This window comes from Lasioglossum baleicum, chromosome 13 (assembly GCF_051020765.1).
Source record: "Lasioglossum baleicum chromosome 13, iyLasBale1, whole genome shotgun sequence".
Taxonomy (NCBI): Eukaryota; Metazoa; Arthropoda; class Insecta; order Hymenoptera; family Halictidae; genus Lasioglossum; species Lasioglossum baleicum.
The window spans coordinates 14183508-14199951 of NC_134941.1; the positions used below are offsets into that span (position 1 = coordinate 14183508).

At 43.6% G+C, this 16444-nt stretch overlaps 3 protein-coding genes across 3 annotated transcripts in view; all 3 read right to left on the reverse strand.

The window, feature by feature from the left end:
• Positions 1 to 1099: 1099 nt before the first annotated feature.
• LOC143215238 (hyaluronidase-like) lies at positions 1100 to 4813 on the reverse strand. Its single transcript, XM_076437195.1, has 5 exons — positions 4616 to 4813; positions 3638 to 3855; positions 2923 to 3349; positions 1719 to 1923; positions 1100 to 1333 (listed from the first exon to the last, which is right to left on the reverse strand). The coding sequence occupies exons 1-5, from the start codon at positions 4675 to 4677 to the stop codon at positions 1100 to 1102; spliced, it is 1146 nt and encodes a 381-aa protein (XP_076293310.1). The 5' UTR covers positions 4678 to 4813.
• Positions 4814 to 7599: 2786 nt separating this feature from the next.
• On the reverse strand, positions 7600 to 11065 carry Nmt (N-myristoyl transferase). The gene is made up of 8 exons (XM_076437194.1): positions 10910 to 11065; positions 10171 to 10406; positions 9891 to 10101; positions 9702 to 9818; positions 9184 to 9354; positions 8940 to 9120; positions 8609 to 8872; positions 7600 to 8342 (listed from the first exon to the last, which is right to left on the reverse strand). Exons 1-8 carry the CDS (start codon positions 11011 to 11013, stop codon positions 8184 to 8186), a joined length of 1443 nt encoding a protein of 480 aa, XP_076293309.1. The 5' UTR covers positions 11014 to 11065; the 3' UTR covers positions 7600 to 8183.
• Positions 11066 to 11963: 898 nt separating this feature from the next.
• LOC143215240 (uncharacterized) overlaps positions 11964 to 16444 on the reverse strand; it is a 133865-nt gene continuing 129384 nt past the window's right edge. The window contains exon 7 of the mRNA XM_076437198.1: positions 11964 to 15816. The gene's annotated coding sequence lies outside the window, so the exon portion shown is untranslated. The remainder of the gene's footprint in view (positions 15817 to 16444) is intronic.

Consider the following 16444-nt stretch of genomic DNA (forward strand, 5'->3'; position numbering starts at 1 on the left):
GCGTGAGAGGAGAGAGGAGAGGGAGGGATCAACGGTAAGCAAGAGAGATCTTTGACTACCTCTACCAACGACGATCGTCGTCGTCGTCGTCGTCGCCGCCGCCGTCGTCGCGTGTACTGTAAAAAGCAAGATCGCCCGAGGCCTTACACCTCGAACCAGTAAAACTTGTCGTACGCTCTAGTGAAGTGCGCGAACCGAGTCGATGCGCTTTGCATCGGTCTCAGCCGGTTCCCAGTAGAGATCGTGGTTTTCAACGGGTACCAAAATACACGTGTACACGTGGTACGAAATTTAAGGATACGGGTATTGCATCGCCGCGCCGCAACTACGGTTCTAACAAATGTGCAGCACCTAATTAAAGGGGTACACTCGTTTTTCCAGGATTGCAAGGGTCCGGGATGTGCCTTCTCGTTTCTCTATAATGCAAAGATGGGACTGGTGGTGCTGATTTTAGTGGACGGATCGGTGTGATAGGCGTGATAAGGGTGTTTGGAGAACGCCTCTCGATGGGAGTAGATTTTCGAAGGTGAAACAGAGTTAGCTTCTCAAGAGATTTATTTCGGGAGTTGCTCAATCGAGACACGGTCCCCAGCAAGTCCCGTTCAGTCGTCTTTGGTTTCAGCGACGTACGGCCGACATCTTTCGCTGTCGTCGAAGGTCGCACGGTTTCTCCGCGCGCGTCACACTTATGGTAATCGCACGCGTAAGCAATTAGAAACTGGCGAGGGTGTTGGCCAAGCCCCTCCAGCTTCTACGAAATTCATGCACTGCACAGAACTCGGGAAGTATGTTCAGTACAGATTTTAGGGGATGAAGATCGCTCTTCCAGGTAGGGTAGCTAGACCCTTGGTCGTTCAACCGTTTTACGAACTAACAATTTTATAGAAAATCATCAAATTCACCTGCTGATATAATTACATAAAGAATCGAGAAATAGCCGAAGTTGATGTCAGCCTCTTACAGTGAATTCGCGCGAAGAAAAATCGCGTCTAATTTTTTGAATTTCCGAATTCGAGACTATCATTCCTTGTTAGTCAAAAATGGTCAAGACACTCTGAATGTTCGTCCAGAGCACTTAGTCCGCAAGATCTCGCCCGGATCACACTTGATCGACACTAACGCCCCCTCGATCATCCGCAGGACCAGCTTCGTAGCTGGTCAAGCCTAACGCGTTGCGCCTAACCCGATCCACGATAGGTCCCAGATCATTGTCCAGGTATTCCCTGAACCGCTGGCACTTCTCCTTGGTGTTGATATCGTTAGAGCTGCCCCAAATGATGAGCCCGTCCGCGCCTAGATCCGAGATCTTCCGTAGAGTGGCCTCTAGATCAGCCTGCGAAGATAAATCCACTTTGAGCAGCGGTCTCCCGGGCCTCCGGTAATCAGGTGACACATCTTTCGGATCCCCTTGAAGATCTTTCCAAAACCAAGAGCAACAGAGGGAGAACGGCTACCTACCCTCTACGTCTCGAAAACTATGCAATACCTCCTAGAAGTTAGTCACCCACTTGTTGAATTAACTAATTTCGACAGTTGTGCTAAGTTTGTGCTACGTTCTGCTCGAATATTACAGCTATTATATAAAAAATAAACAAACTGAGAAACACGATTTTTTAAGTAGCCCACACTTTTCATTTTCTTAAAATTTTCCCTATTGTGCCAAGTTGTGCTAGGGTGGATTAATGAAAACAGTCGTTTGAGGCAGTTTCGCTGCTCACCTTATCCAAATACGCGTCCCTGTGATCCTGGTACTTGTACCAGTAATAAGGCAGAACCTTTTTCCTGGGTGTCGACTGCCTCGCGACCCGCAGGGCCTCTTTCACTCTGCCACCGACCAGGCCCACTCTCTCGCCGGCTGTCAGGCCCAGTCTCAAGTAGACCGAGGGCAGAAGAACATCCTCCAACTCGAACAGCCATGACATTCTGGAACAGCGTGACCATCAGGGACTTCGGTAGCGACGCGCTCTCTCTCTCTCTCTCTCTCTCTCTCTCTCTCTCTCTCTCTCTCTCTCTCTCTCTCTCTCTCTCTCTCTCTCTTTCTCTCTCTCTGTCTCTCTTTCTCGCTCGCGTTATCGCGTGTGCCACCGAGATTAGATAAGACGCTCGTCAGCTCTATGTGCGCGAACAGTGATTTGAATTTTCAGCGAGGTCCTTGGCACTGGCATCGTTTAGGTGATCTTGACACGTGACCGGTAATCTGCTTACCCTGGTACAGACACGGTAACTGGAGCACGCGACGATTCCTAATTCACTGACGCTAGCGAAACTGTATCAATCGATCATCTGTACTCCGCGATTTTGATGATCCCGCGATTGCCAGAGCTTTCAGTATCCTTGCGCGGTTAGGTTTCTTTTATGGTACTTCCGAACTTGATTCTAACGCGGTGGATCGTCTGAAATGTCGCAAATCCGTATATCGAATTTCGAGTTAATTGCAGAGTAACAACGGCTAGCTGAAATAATTCGAATTGTGGAAGACAACGCTTTTAGATATATTTGAACACATTGTTGACCGGCAATTTTACACAGAGGCTATCTCATGTCACCGGCTATTATTTCTATTAATCTAAATAAACTTCAATAAACTGTATTTATACATAATGAATTTAATGAAACTTTGAACATATCTTTTATATAACTGTTAATATTTTTTTTAGTATGATAAACTGTATACCAATCATCGAATGAACAAAGGTTTTGAACCTTTGGGATTCATAAATTGAAATTGATAATGCAAGTGCAAACACGAATCAACTCGTGGTCGGTCATCAATGTGTTAAGCTTAACTCGTAGATTCGTTTCCAGGATTTTTCGGTAGCCAAAAGCGCTAGATAAAAGTTCTATTTTTACGTTTGCGAAGCGTAATTTGCAATTTTTTGCGTTTTGTGCAACGTATCCGCACGAAAGTTTCGCGAGACATACTTATCGTTCTCGAGCACGGTGGTTCGATCGCATTGCGCGCTGCGCTGGTTCGGCGACAGATTATAGCAGTAGGGATAAGCATAGTAGCCCCAGCTGGCTCCCGGTCTAATCTCCTTGGCAGCCTTTAGCGTTTCCTCGACGAAAAGTTTCCCGTACTTCTCGAAGCTGCGCTTCGCCTCTTGCTCGACGCTCCTGCTGTCCCAAAACGGGTGCTGTTCCCGTACCAACTCTATGGAGTAATCTCTATACGGCTGGAGGGAAGCCCAGTTCTGTCGGAAGATCGGTCGCCAGCTTTCGAAATCGATCACACCGATGCCACGGAATGACTCGTCTGGGATCTGTTCGGTCAAGTGCTTCCGGAAGACCTCCAGGTGCCTGGTGAGGTTACCCTCCTGCGGTACTCCGCCATTTCTACGTACCACGTGTCCTGACGAAAAATTCGCACATTTATCCTCAGGTATCAAAGGTAATAATGCTTGAAGAGACTAACCCATTGCCCTACGATTTATTTTACGGTTTCAATGATTAGACCTGTTTCGTACATCGTAATTTCCTGAGAAAGGAGAAAACTTTTATCTATTGTATGCCTACATGTTCTCCAATCGCTGTGCATTAACAAAAAACATACATTTTTATTCGAATCTGTTCAGAATCTTCATCACGAGTCAGACACGATGTTCTAAGGCAAGGGGTTAATAGTTGACGTTGTCGTTACCATCTGAGTCTTTCAATAGAGCTGGGAACATGCCCGGATCGTAGAGAATCGTGATATCGTTCCCTCGGAACTCGTCCTTCTCGTTCTGAAGGACCCCGAACTTGTTGGAGACCTCTTCGAACCGCAGACCATATTTGTGACACATGAACGTCGGCACGTTCCAGTAAACGTTGAACTCCTGCCGGTCCTCGTCTTTCGGGGTGACCGAAGGCAGGAAACTGCGAAGAAGGAAACTGGGATGACGTTTTTATTTGGCTTTGGAATCAGGGATTGCAATCCCGCAGGATACCGCTTCAGTTTTTAGTGTAACCAAAATTGATTGATACTAATCATTCAACCTACAAGTGTGGAGGCTGAACGAGCTTTTTCCAGGATATCTTTGTAATGACTTGAGGAGCATCATATCTTCAAAGTTCTACAGATGGAAATTTTCTTTTATAATTTGAGCATTGTTCTGATTTTAATTTAATCAACGCTATATTTACAGACAGCTCGTTTATACATATATTATTCGTTCTAACCAATTTTTACTTTTACTTAACTTCCTCAACTTCATTAATAATTCAAAAACTCACTTCAGCTTCGTTATTGATGTAACAATTTTTTGTTTAAACACCTTCTTTTCAATACGAAAATATCCCTAAAAAATGGAAGTGGTTTGGTTGAATCTCAAGAATGTTATCGTCTTTTCAAAAGTGTCCGAACATTATAGTGAGCGACAATAAGTCAGCGAGCATGCATCAAACGCGTACAATAAGTCCCACCTCAGCCGGTCAGGAGTCAGCTCGCCGGCCAATGACACGAATTAGATAAGATATTTTCGGTTCCTGAACTTGAACGCTTTATGGGTATTTCAGGAGCTGCAGAAGAGGCCTGCCAACTCTCGGTAAACACGGACGGGTTCGCAAAAATCGTCCATCGAAAAGACGAGTAACGGAGATACAAGTATAAAGTTCATGTGTCTAAGTATGTATGTACCCGAACAGGAATCCTTCGACGAGTAGGAAAGGCGCCATCAGGTACAGCACTGAAAGTAGCATCTCCGTGCCCGAGGGTACATGAACCGGGCACCGTAAACGTCCACTATGTATCTGCGACCGCGAAGTAACGTTCGTTTATCGATTCTTTCAGCTTGCGAAGGGGATGACGATGATTCCGCGATGACCCCTGGGGTGCCACGAGTTTCCCAGCACGCCGACGACGACGGTAGGACAGCGGTGCGACTGAATTCCGCTCGATTTCAGGCCACTATTTATTCCGCATCGTGTGTCTCGTGTTCCCCACCTACGTGCTCGTCGCCGCTCCTCGCTGTTATCTGGCTCTCCGGGTGTATTGTTCGGTGATTTCTCGTTTCCGTTTTTCCTTTTCCCTGTCTTTTTTCTTCGTCGACCACTCTACTCTCCTCTTCTTATTTCGCCAGCCGCGTAAAAGGGCATCTAGCGTCCGCGATCAATCCAACAGCACAATAAGAAAGTGCATTCAGCTCTCGGACCCGGGTCCTCCTCGACGTATCGCTGGGAAATCGATACAGCTGCCCTCCGGGACAAGGATCACAACTGAAGGACCCTCGCCGAGGATCAACAATGACCACCTTTCACAACCGACACCTGCCGATTCATTCACGCCGTCGGATTCGACGAATCCCGGGAGCATCCCGAAGGATAACAATGCGCGATGGTGCACGGTGGTTCGTCAGATTCGTTTGTACTTGGAAACAAGATTAATCGTGGATAGTACCATACATGTTTTCCATGCGTGCGTAGAATTGATTAGTTTCTGGGACATGCTGGACGTTTTTGCTGTGCTTCGACGGGCTCTATCGATCAACGGATCTCCCTAATTGCTACGACAATTAGAATTGCGAGCTGATGATTTTCGTTAGCAGTGTCATAATACCGTGTTGTAACAGTGCTACGGATGATAAGTGGATATGCGGGCACGGCTGGCTCGAGAAAGTCTGGAGAGGGGCTCCTCCGAGAGAGATTGCAAAATTCGGAATTTATATCGTTCTTCTGGTCGACGACGGTTTGACCTAGAGATCGCGGTTTCTGTACGTGTATTAACATATAGTGCAGCAATGCATCCTCGTTTTAATTTGCATAATTTTTAGAACATCGATACTAATTTATGCGATTGATGTTATTTGTGATTCTATTTCAAATTGCCACGTACAACTGAACAACAAACTAAATAATAATGGAATTGAATGGTATTGCCGAATTTTGAAGCTGCAAACGAAAGACGCGGAAAATTAAACAGCTGAGGATTGTAAAACCGGCAAGAAAATATTTAGCAGTTCCTCCGGAATGGTGTTATTCAACAGCTAAGAATATTGTTATCCAAAGAGAAGTCGCTTATTGTCAGAACATTAAAACATATCAGATTCTCCTCTGATAAACAAGAGGAAATTTTAAAAATTGCAATGAAGTACGAGCCGATCGTGGATCGAAGAGGATCGCCGGCGCGATTAATTGCGAGCAGTTTCGCCCGCAGTAGTAATTAATTAAGCAACCCCCGCGAGTATGCTAGGTGGGTTCGAGGGCTCGTTAATCGTACGTTTCACGATAGGACCGTTCTAGCGAATAATTATCGGGGAAGGAAAAACCGAGCGCGTTTCGCGAAGGACGCGTCCCTATCTCGCGAGGTAAAACCGTGCGTAAGCTTCTCAGAAGGTTACGCGTTCGAATTCGCCGGGTATTTTGTAATTGTCCGTGCGTCTTTCGTTGGATGATTAATGCGCTATGGCTGAACCCACACGGCAATTTATCGAGCCCGACCGGTAATGAATGTACCCGTTTAATCTTAACGACCAAATTGATTAGGTGGAACGGTTTTACAAGGGTGTTAAAACAGTCCTCCGTGTGCCTCTTTCTCACGCGTTTAGATAACCGGCTGATAACGGTCAAGGCGACGCTGCATTCCACTTTTTCGTTGTTAATCATACATACCTGAGGGAAAAATATGTTCCGAGGATTCTTGTTCACCTGTTCGCTAAATCACAAAACTGTCGGCATTACTCCAATTTCAGTTTCTCGTTGTATCGCTGCCGAATACAGTGGTTTCGTACAAAAACAAACTATAGTAAATTTTTCTCGCAATTTTATTTTTCTGGCACAGTGAATGAATTTTTCTAAAAATTATTTCCTGACGATTAGCACGCAAGGTAACGAAAAACGTGTTCACCCGATTTGCTCGAACCTTCGCATACATCTACATAAATAATTTAATTACAAGTTCAACCTTCGAAAACAGCGATATTGTTCGCTGCGAAACAAACACAAAAATTCTTTCATAAAAATTGCTATCTTCTTCCAAGTGCAAAAAGTATTCTATCAAGCACCCAGTCCGAAATAAATACAAAAGCTTTCAACAAAAATTACTTTCCGATTCCTCAAAGACGCAACAAAATATCCGAGTGATTAAAAAATGGGGAAATCATATTACTACCTCGAAGAAAACAGAATTCCGTTCATCTAATTTTTACACGTCAGACGAGGCTTCAATCGCTACATGGTCATCGCTTCGCAGCTTTTATCTCGTGGAGGCCTTGCGTGTCACTGGCGCGTGTATTGTGTGTTAAATATTGATCAACAGTGACGGCTGAGAAGACCTCGACTCGCATTAAGGGCACGCGTTGGGCGTAGCGAAGCAGCGTAATCAAAGATGCTCTGCAGGAAACATCCTTGGACATTAAGCAGCCCGGCAACTACGATTAGAAGCTCGGGATTTTCCGGGACAATTTGGAACGGAACTCTCGAACATCCAAAGATACCTCTCAGGAAGTGAGCCGTCAAAGGATCGTAAGCTACAGTGCCACCCTAAACGACAATCTCTAGACACAGGTTTCTTTTCTAACCCGTTATCTAATCTCAACCGGAAGCTGTATCACTAAGCTAAGGAGGTGGTAAGATAAATCATACGAAAGCGAGTTTCAGAGGGTAGAAGAACCAGGTTAGACAGAATTACTTTCGACCACGATTTATTTAAACTCTTCCACTCTCACTTCCTTATACTTCTGCGACCTATTTAATCAAGAAGATGCTGAAGGTAAAACAGCGTCCGGGAGCCTTTATTGAAAACTGTGTTGTGGATGGCCACGCGGCTGGTCCATCAGCGCGGGGGAGCGTGTGATGACGTGCACCCCCGGCTGCGTGGATTCTGCAAATTACTAATGTACGATATTTATCTACATTGCTCGAGTCACGCACATACGTTCTATACACACGCGCCGTACAAGCGTGTCCCGATCTTTCGCCGGCCTTTACCTATGGGAAGCACGAGCGAGATCGGCGACACGAGTGACAATCCGCGAAGCCCGACATCCAGTTTTACATCGGCGTGTGAGAGAGAAGCCAGCCTCGAGGAGAACGTCGAGGTCTGCTCCCTCAAATTGGTTTCAGCGTCGCTCTTCCTCTTCCTTCCTCCACCCCTAAATCAATTTCGTTTCTCCCCGGTTTTTATTGTATAACCATTTTATCCACCTTGGTAAGCTTGCACGTGCGAGATTGTGTGCTTTTGTTTCCTAGATCCGTTGAGCTAGAGATCTCTACTGGAGCACCAAACCGATCTTCCAGGGCGTCATGCTGGGACAACGCCAGTTGTACAGGTAGTACTGCAGGTTCCCGTCGCCTATGCCGAACTTCAACGGCTCCAGAAACTCCTTGTTGTCCATCAGGTCCAGCGCGTTGAACACGTCGTAGCCCAGCTGAAAGAGATTCGACCAGAGAATTAGAAATTATATCGCTTTTAGTGTCATTTTAATCAGAACAATGCCACAAATAAGCTGCTGAAAGTCCCATAAAATATAATGAAAAATAAAGAAGAGGCACCACGAGCTTCTTGGCCCCTCTTAGGGTACGCCCCTAGTAGAAGGGGTAGTCGAACTGGCTTATTATTAGACCGCAAAGCTCCATCGCGCTTAAATCGCGGGATTACTGCACTTTACATGGTCAGAACGGATCTGCGACTTACATTGCGCGCAGAGATCAAAGCGTCCGTCATCAGGTCCTGCCAAGGAGTCACCGTGGACACGTTGTAGAAGCTGTACGCAGCTCTAAGCGTCTTGTGCACTAGATGGTGCATGATGGAGCTAGGCAACGTATAGTAGCTGACCATATCCGTGATCTTCCCGTCGTTCTCCACCACGAAGCTGTTGATGATCCCGTCCTGCGTGAGGAACCAATGTCGGAACTCCTCGACTGAGAAGATCGGCACCAGATCGAACTTCTCCAAGTACTGAAACAGGAATCCAGTCAGTGGTTCGATAGGTTTCAGCGTTACCTTCCTGTCTAGTTATCATTACTTCGGTCAGCAGCTTGTGGGCCTGCGGTATGTCCGCCTCCACCAGTTTCCTGAACCCTGGCACCTTCGTGTTTTCTGGCAGTTTGAACAGTTTCAAGGTTCTCTGCATCGTCATGTTGCGAGACAAGTGCGAGAACTTGATGTCGATTAGTTTCTTTGGATTAAGAGAACGATGCCAATACCTAGGGATCAGTTTCAGTGTTAGGTTGTCGTTGAACAGTTTGACGGATCATGCTGGTACCCACCTGCAAGTTGCTATTGGTTTTGGCAACACTACACCTGCAGTGTACACAGCCTGGAATATACCTTGTAGATTTACTCTCCTAGTGATCTCGCGGATCAAGACCGGCGCGACTCTCTTTGATCGCAGCTTCTTGTGCACGCAGAGGAAATTGATCTCCACCATTTTCTGGGTGCTAAAAGTTCACTTCCGTTAGGTCATCAGGGACATTACGATGGAGCAGCGTTTCTCAACATGCAGTGGCGAGATTCGAAAAGATTTTCAGCTGAATGTACCGAATATGAATCAGGCTAGGCATTACGTTAAGATAATATACTATCTTATCTGGCTACGCGTTATTTCATATAATCGTATATTAAGATATTCAAACAGAGTAATCGTCTTTAGATTACTTCGTTATCCGAGTGTCAAGTGAAATAATTTGTTGTCTGAGTTCGAGATAGCAACTTGAACGATTTCTTTTGCGAAAATACTTGGAACAAAAGGGTTGAGAAACGCTGTTACAGACTGTCTGAGACCTACTGGAAGTACACACGCAGAGTGGCTGGGATAGCGGAAATGAAACCGACTAGACGTCCGCTTTTGGTAACTCGTACCCCGCAGTGCCATTCTTTGCACCATCCGGGGGGTTGCAGTGCCCTGAAATAAGTTACTGTGCAACCACAATCCTACAGACTGGCTCCTTATCTCGTATCCATCTGTTCTATTTACCACTTGAGAAAGTTTGGCGGATAATCGAATCTAAACATCGCGTCGTCGTCCTCCACGTAATTCTCGGCTAACAAAGTATACAATTCACATAAAACTAAAGGATCGTCGAGATTCAGAGTATCCCATTGAAAATCAGCCGGCAACGAGTAAGGTTCTTGCCTTATGGACGTTTTGTCAGGCTCGATAGGTTCGTTCTTTACAATCTTTTCATCTGTGTAGAATCGACAATGTAACTTTTATATCGTGGCTAAGCGACACTGGCGTTAGATTATAAGTTTACCCATTTTTGGCACTGGCTGCGTGCTCCAGAACTGGTAAGGCTTTTGCATAGCTTCCTCCTGAGTCTTGGCTGGCTTCTGGTGCATGTTGAACACCTCCATGGCCATTTGTATGTCTTTCATCCAGATATTACAAGAGCTGTGCATGTCGTGATCATCCCTGTGACCCGCATGGTCATGGTTCTCCGTGGCGGTGTGAGCCATCTGGTTCTTCTTCTTACGATTTCTCTTTTTTGAACTGAATTACAAATAATCCATTATTAGCTACGAGTGAATACGTTCCATGTACACACACGTACAGTCATGCACACTGACATAACATGAAAACACACTAGAACGAAAAATGGGAGGAGAATAAATTAAACGAAAGTTAAACGCAGTCGTTCGAAAGCGTTTATCGGTATTAACAAGTGAAGAACAATAAATATCGCAAAGAATATTTGATGGAGTGGTGGAAGCTGTTCAGAGTGCATGCATAGCAGGTTACTAAGCCGCACGAACATGATTTTCTCTGATTAATATATTTCGCAACGTCGGAACGGAAATATACGAGCCTCTCCATTCAATTCTGGGTTTTACAAGGACACTTTCATTGATAATTAGAAAACGAATGTAGGGAAACGATCGTGGCTAGTTCGTCACACCCACGCACGATCCCTTCCAGAGGAAACGTTTCCCGTAGAGGTTAATTGAAAATCGAACGGCAAATATATTTCGTTAAATGAACGATCGTCCACGTACCTTTTCAACTTCCCATCTTTCTCGTGAATTTCATCTTTCTTCGCTTCCCGTTCGACAACTTGACTCTTTTCCTCCATTTTAATATAGATTTTGATAGAACGCATGCGCGCGATATCGTGGCGCCGCCTAGCATATTCAAACGGAAAGACAGTGTGTCACGTGATCACTCTGGCTCGTGGGCTCGGCCGTCGCGTCGCTTCGAAAAGGCGAACGTTAATTTATTCCTTTATCAACAATTGTTAATCTTTCGTGAATAATCGCGTTGTCTGGGTTGTTAATTGTACAAAACAGTTTTGGTAAGCGATAGAGAACAAGATTAGTTGATGGTTTTGAGTATCAGTGTAGTTTTCGTGAAACATTTTGGAAATTTTAAAAACCGCTATTTGGTCCTGGGACCACGATGGTAAATCACGCGGCCTAGTGCCTTTATTCAATATTTTGGATCGTTTTTGAGTCGCGAAGTCTAATCGAAGTGTTCAAATTATTTCTGTATTATTGCTTTTTTAGTTCTGAGATGTATAATAATGATCCATTTCATTGTTTACGTAGTACGTGGTACTTTTGCTGTAAATGCTATGGACGACGACAATGTGCGGAGTAGGAAAGGGCGCGAAAAATGGTGGAGAACGTTCTACTTCAAAATTTGTTGTTGGACCAAGTAAGTGTATTTCATTACGTTGGAGATTGTAAAATAATTTCAATTATCGATCGTTGGAGATTGTATTTGAAACGTTTTTAAGTTTGATTTGATGAAATGTTTATTGGTTATGATCAAATTGCGGATTTGATGTGTTTATGACAGAAACGAGCAATTTGAAACAGGTAAGACAGGAGGAGCATAAACGTGCTATTAACGACTACAAAATAAATAAAGGTAAACACTTAGAGCGATTATATTAGACAATTGTAGAAAAGAATTGTGACTATATAATTGATTAACAAAGCTGTATTCTTCAAAATTTAACCATTGAATTTTATTTTCAAATCGAGCACGATCTTTTAAGCAATCATCTGATAAATATTGTACATAACTATTAATATTCAGAGAACATTCTTTAAGCAAGAGGGGGAATGTTTACATCGCAATGAATGTCGTAAAAATTTACGAATGGACGGGTTAATATATAATTAAATTAAAAAATTAATAGGGTCAAATGAAAACTCTCTCGATGGCAGTCTGGCAAGTATAGTTTTCTTTATTTCATTACCAACAGTGTTCTTACATCTTCATGCCGAAACAATGTATAATTTCTATATATCATAATATATATATATTTATTTATTTATTCATTCATTCATTCATTTATTTGTTTTGAATCCATGTATATGTATAATTGTTTAGTGATCGTAATAGCAATAAATAGTCCGTAGTAGGCGAGTCTGTAGGTGTGTAAACAGCTTTTAGGTACGTGTAATTCCAGTTTATCGATCATTCGAACCAATGTTCGCGCGGCGTGGCGTGGTTGCGCTTTAATTCGCATTCGCGCGCGAATTTGCATATCTGTTTCCGGTGTGTGCACGTCACGTATACACACACGCGTCACGGGCAATGCCGAGAGCACACACACTCACACACAGATCGGCTTTTCCGTGGGACTCTCGGGATCGGGGGAAAAACGATTTTTTCTCCATTGCCCTTGATAGCGTGCGCCGGGAAAAATACTCGATATATCGAGCGGGATCCCCGGCTTTTCCGTTCGAACGACGCGATTCGAACGGAAAATTGATCTGTGAAAAGCAGCGTCGCTTTTCTGTCTCCTTTGAGAATAAGAAAGAGATAGAGGGACTCGAAGAGTCGAGTGCACCCGAAGTAATAGTTGCGAGATGAACTCGTCGCGTTTGTTCCTGCGGCATTTGCACAAACCCGATGAGCAAAAGAGGACTGGATTTTGCGAGAGTGGTTTTTCTTCAGGTTCGTGCTCCTCGCTGAGAAAGGAATAGCGACAGAAAGCCTTTGCTGCGGTGAGTTTACCGGCCGCAAAAGTAAAGAGGACTTCGACGGTCTAGGATATATTTATTCGTAATAGTTACGTGCAGCTGCGGATCTTTATGCATTCGCGATAATAAATGCAATGAATACAAAATTCCCCAGAGTTTAGTACGATTTTTATTTGTTTCAGATCTACAAAGGCTACTACCACGAAAAACATGAGTCTACTTGATTACACTTTCTTAAAATTCGTCTGCAAAAATTGCAAACTGCATAAACATCCGCAGACTAGAACGTAACTCGATTAGGATGTTTGCGTGCGCTCAGATTATTTGATCGACTCGCGTTTTAGACTTCCACCAAAAATCCAGGTTCTGAAAGGGGTCAATTATAAAATAGCGAAACAATGCCGGAGAGGGACCTCGAGAATTCTCCGTATTTCTCGGATTCTAGAGCCACCGCGGAGCTCGCGTGTTCAAAGGAAGATTGAGGATCGTCGAGTCGATGGTTATTGTATTACGAGGAACGAGGGAACGAGTCACGCTGCTCGCCGAGCAAAATATTCGCGAATCGTGGCGTGGGCGTTCTGTTAACAAGTGCCCGGAGGATAACGATCGATCGCGACCTGTCACGGAAATTCTGAATGGATCAGCTGGGAACACGCGGGGAATGTCGCCGTCGAAATGAAATTCTGTCCGGAAGGATGGTACGGATTTTTCGGCACCGTTGTGAAATGAATCCTTGGATCGTTTCGCATTTCGTCTTGGTCCTGCGACACTTTCGCTGCTACTCGTGCGCACGTGCTCGCGTCGATTAGTAGACTGCGGATTTTGTTCGTTCGGAACTGAAACGGATAAGAGAAATATAGGATTGTAGATTCGCCAGAAGGATTTGTTGAAACGTTCAGAGAATTTGCAGGATCGTGCGGGGCAGTTTTATTTTGCGTACGGGTCTGCAGTCTATTAATGATATTTCTGACGCAAGTTTTGCACTTTTCATGTGTCCTCGTGCTTAACGCATTGACTGTAGGTTTCTTCTCGTGGTTTTCCATTCAGGTTGACAGTGATTATTCAATTAGTTGCTGGTTAGATTAATTTTCTGTTTTATAATTCGAAAGAGATGCATAGAAAATTGTTTTTATCGAGTAGATACACGTGTAGAAAATTGTAAAAGTATTTTTAGTCTAACCCTTAAGTGGTCTGTTGATTAATGAGTTGAATGTTTCGGTATGTTCTCGATAGCACGAAGTAAAAACGAATGATAGATCTATTAATTAAGACGTCGCATTTTTGCGATCAGTCTCGGAAGTCCACTCAAGGGTTAAGAAATGTATTAGTTGAACTCCATTCATGTGAACCCGAAAAGCTGTTCGTATTAACTAGGTCGCCTCTGGGTCGTATGGTTGAAATTTACCTAATTCTCCGTACTATCCATGATATATGGTGCAGATAATTGGAGTTCGCGTTTCAGATAAGTGAATTAGGTCAAGGATTTCTTTGTACAAAATAATAATGTTTCGAACTTTGCCAAATGAATTCGAATGTTTAATTCTTTCTGAACCAATCCTTTATTCAATCATATAGTTTCAATAGGATTTTAACAGAAAATATATTTTACAATAACTAGGAAAAATATGAGGAGGAATCATTTGTCTGGCACTGTAGACATATGCTTTATTAATTATTAGATAACAACACATCAGAATTATCATTAGACAATATAAATCAACGTTTAACACGTTCCCTGCCAAAAATCAACTTTTTCTATACTGCATCAGGGAAAATGAAATTTTCAGAGTCCACTAGGATTTATTATAATGATCGTTTCGAAGGATGCAGAAGAGTCAACGGACTAATCATCGTGATAAATAGACTGCGGATTTTTATGCAAAATAAATATTGCCAAATGGAAGTTTTCTTCTTTAACGATTTTAGAAAATTGAATTGATTCGAATGTCTCCTACATATTTTTCTCATGAGTGCATAAAATCCACAGTGTAGTAATAAAGTTTGTATTTTCAGTCTTGGTTGCATTGACTAAATTACAATGATTCCGTGGGATGCTCCGAGGGTGGTAACTTGGCAATGAACGTGTCAAACCGAAATGTAACAATAAAGAAAGCTGCGGGAGCCTTTCCTAGCTCTAAATTCGAAACTCTAGAGCGGAGAGTCTAGAATTTAGAATGACGAAAACGAACACTGAGAAATCAGTAGCAGCGAAAGCGTCGAACCCAAACCGTAGACCCTATTCGCCGTCGCTCTAAAAGCACAACTACTCATCTACGATAATCGAACAATTCCTTTTTCCATCGCATCGAGCAAACACCTCGAGATTCCCTAAAAAAGAAAAAGACCGAGGAATCCCGCAGATTCGAAGAATCCTTCTCTACCTCGCTCGAAAGAAAACCCATCGATCTTCGCAAAGATTCGTCGGGTGTCGGGTTCTCATTAACGAGCGGGGAAAGACAAGACGGTTCTTAACTTGGCTACCTTACGCCGCTAAAATACATCACCGTCGTGTAATAATTACGCTCCGTCGGCGATTCGCAATTTATCTTGGAGCTTGTCTAGACGCGGGCGAAAGATAGAGAGAGAGAGAGAGAGAGCAAGAATAGAGCGAATGAAATACAGATGAAAAGGCGAGAGGAGAGAAAGAGAGAAAGAGATAGAGCTTGGCGTGAAAATTCCGGCGAGGACGAGTCCTCTCGCGGACCTTATCTCAAGATATGTTGGGATCACGAGTCTCCGGGTCTGGGTCGAACAATGAAAACACGGACACCGTACACAGAGCGATTAGAGTGATGGGGGGAAACGGAGAATTACGAGTAGGATAAACTGGTTGATCAGTCGGATGATCAGGCCGGATGTCTCGCGAGGCCTCGAGCGGATTCGAGCTGCCACAGGGACCACGATCAGACCAATCCCGGGCTGCAGCTTCTTCTTCTTCTTCCGTCTTCTGTCTTTCTGCCTTTTGTTTACTGCGGAGATTGAAGACAGTTGTAGCAGGTTAAGTTTATACGTGCCAGCCCCACTTTTCTCCCTACACTTACTGTCCACTCAAGGCAGCAAGTAGCAGGGGAAGAGTGGGCATGGACATTCGGACAACAATGATTTTTTATGTGGGTATGTATTGGAAATTTAAAACATGTTTTGTAGATCTGTGTGAATTATATGCATTGTAAAAGTTTCATCGAAATCGGACAGACATTGAAAGATGTAAGAATCCTTAGATTTATTGCAGTTACAAGAGGTCGAAAATCGTGAAAAATTGCAATTTTTATCAGTTTTAAACATCTCTGTTTGTAGCTCGTTGCAACGTCGGCCGATTTTGATGAAATTTTCAGAATATATTGAATTGATACAGATCTAGGAAACGTGTTTTCTAAATTTTCTATAGAAACCCACAAAAATAGTTTGAAAATACATCTTTTAGTATTTTCTCTGCATTTCCAACAGCTTGCAATTTTGATAAAAAATTTGGGTCACGTTGCCAAAGAATTTCAAATCGTACGATCCGACATTAAAAAAGTTATCGTCTTTTTAAGAGTGTTCGAACATTAGCGAGAGTCATCGTATGTCGATGGTTAATATCGATAATGTATTCGC

Bases quoted from the DNA above. Each gene is read 5' to 3' on its own strand.
- LOC143215238 (XM_076437195.1), bottom strand. From the start codon at position 4,677: ATGCTACTTTCAGTGCTGTACCTGATGGCGCCTTTCCTACTCGTCGAA. The intron at 3,856-4,615 runs GTACATACATAC...CCTTCTTCGCAG, and splicing joins GTCGAAGGATTCCTGTTCGG to TTTCCTGCCTTCGGTCACCC. The intron at 3,350-3,637 runs GTAACGACAACG...ATTTTTCGTCAG, and splicing joins TCTATTGAAAGACTCAGATG to GACACGTGGTACGTAGAAAT.
- Nmt (XM_076437194.1), bottom strand. From the start codon at position 11,013: ATGCGTTCTATCAAAATCTATATTAAAATGGAGGAAAAGAGTCAAGTT. The intron at 9,355-9,701 runs GTAGGTCTCAGA...GTGAACTTTTAG, and splicing joins ACTCTGCGTGTGTACTTCCA to CACCCAGAAAATGGTGGAGA. The intron at 9,121-9,183 runs GTGGGTACCAGC...ACTGATCCCTAG, and splicing joins AAACCAATAGCAACTTGCAG to GTATTGGCATCGTTCTCTTA.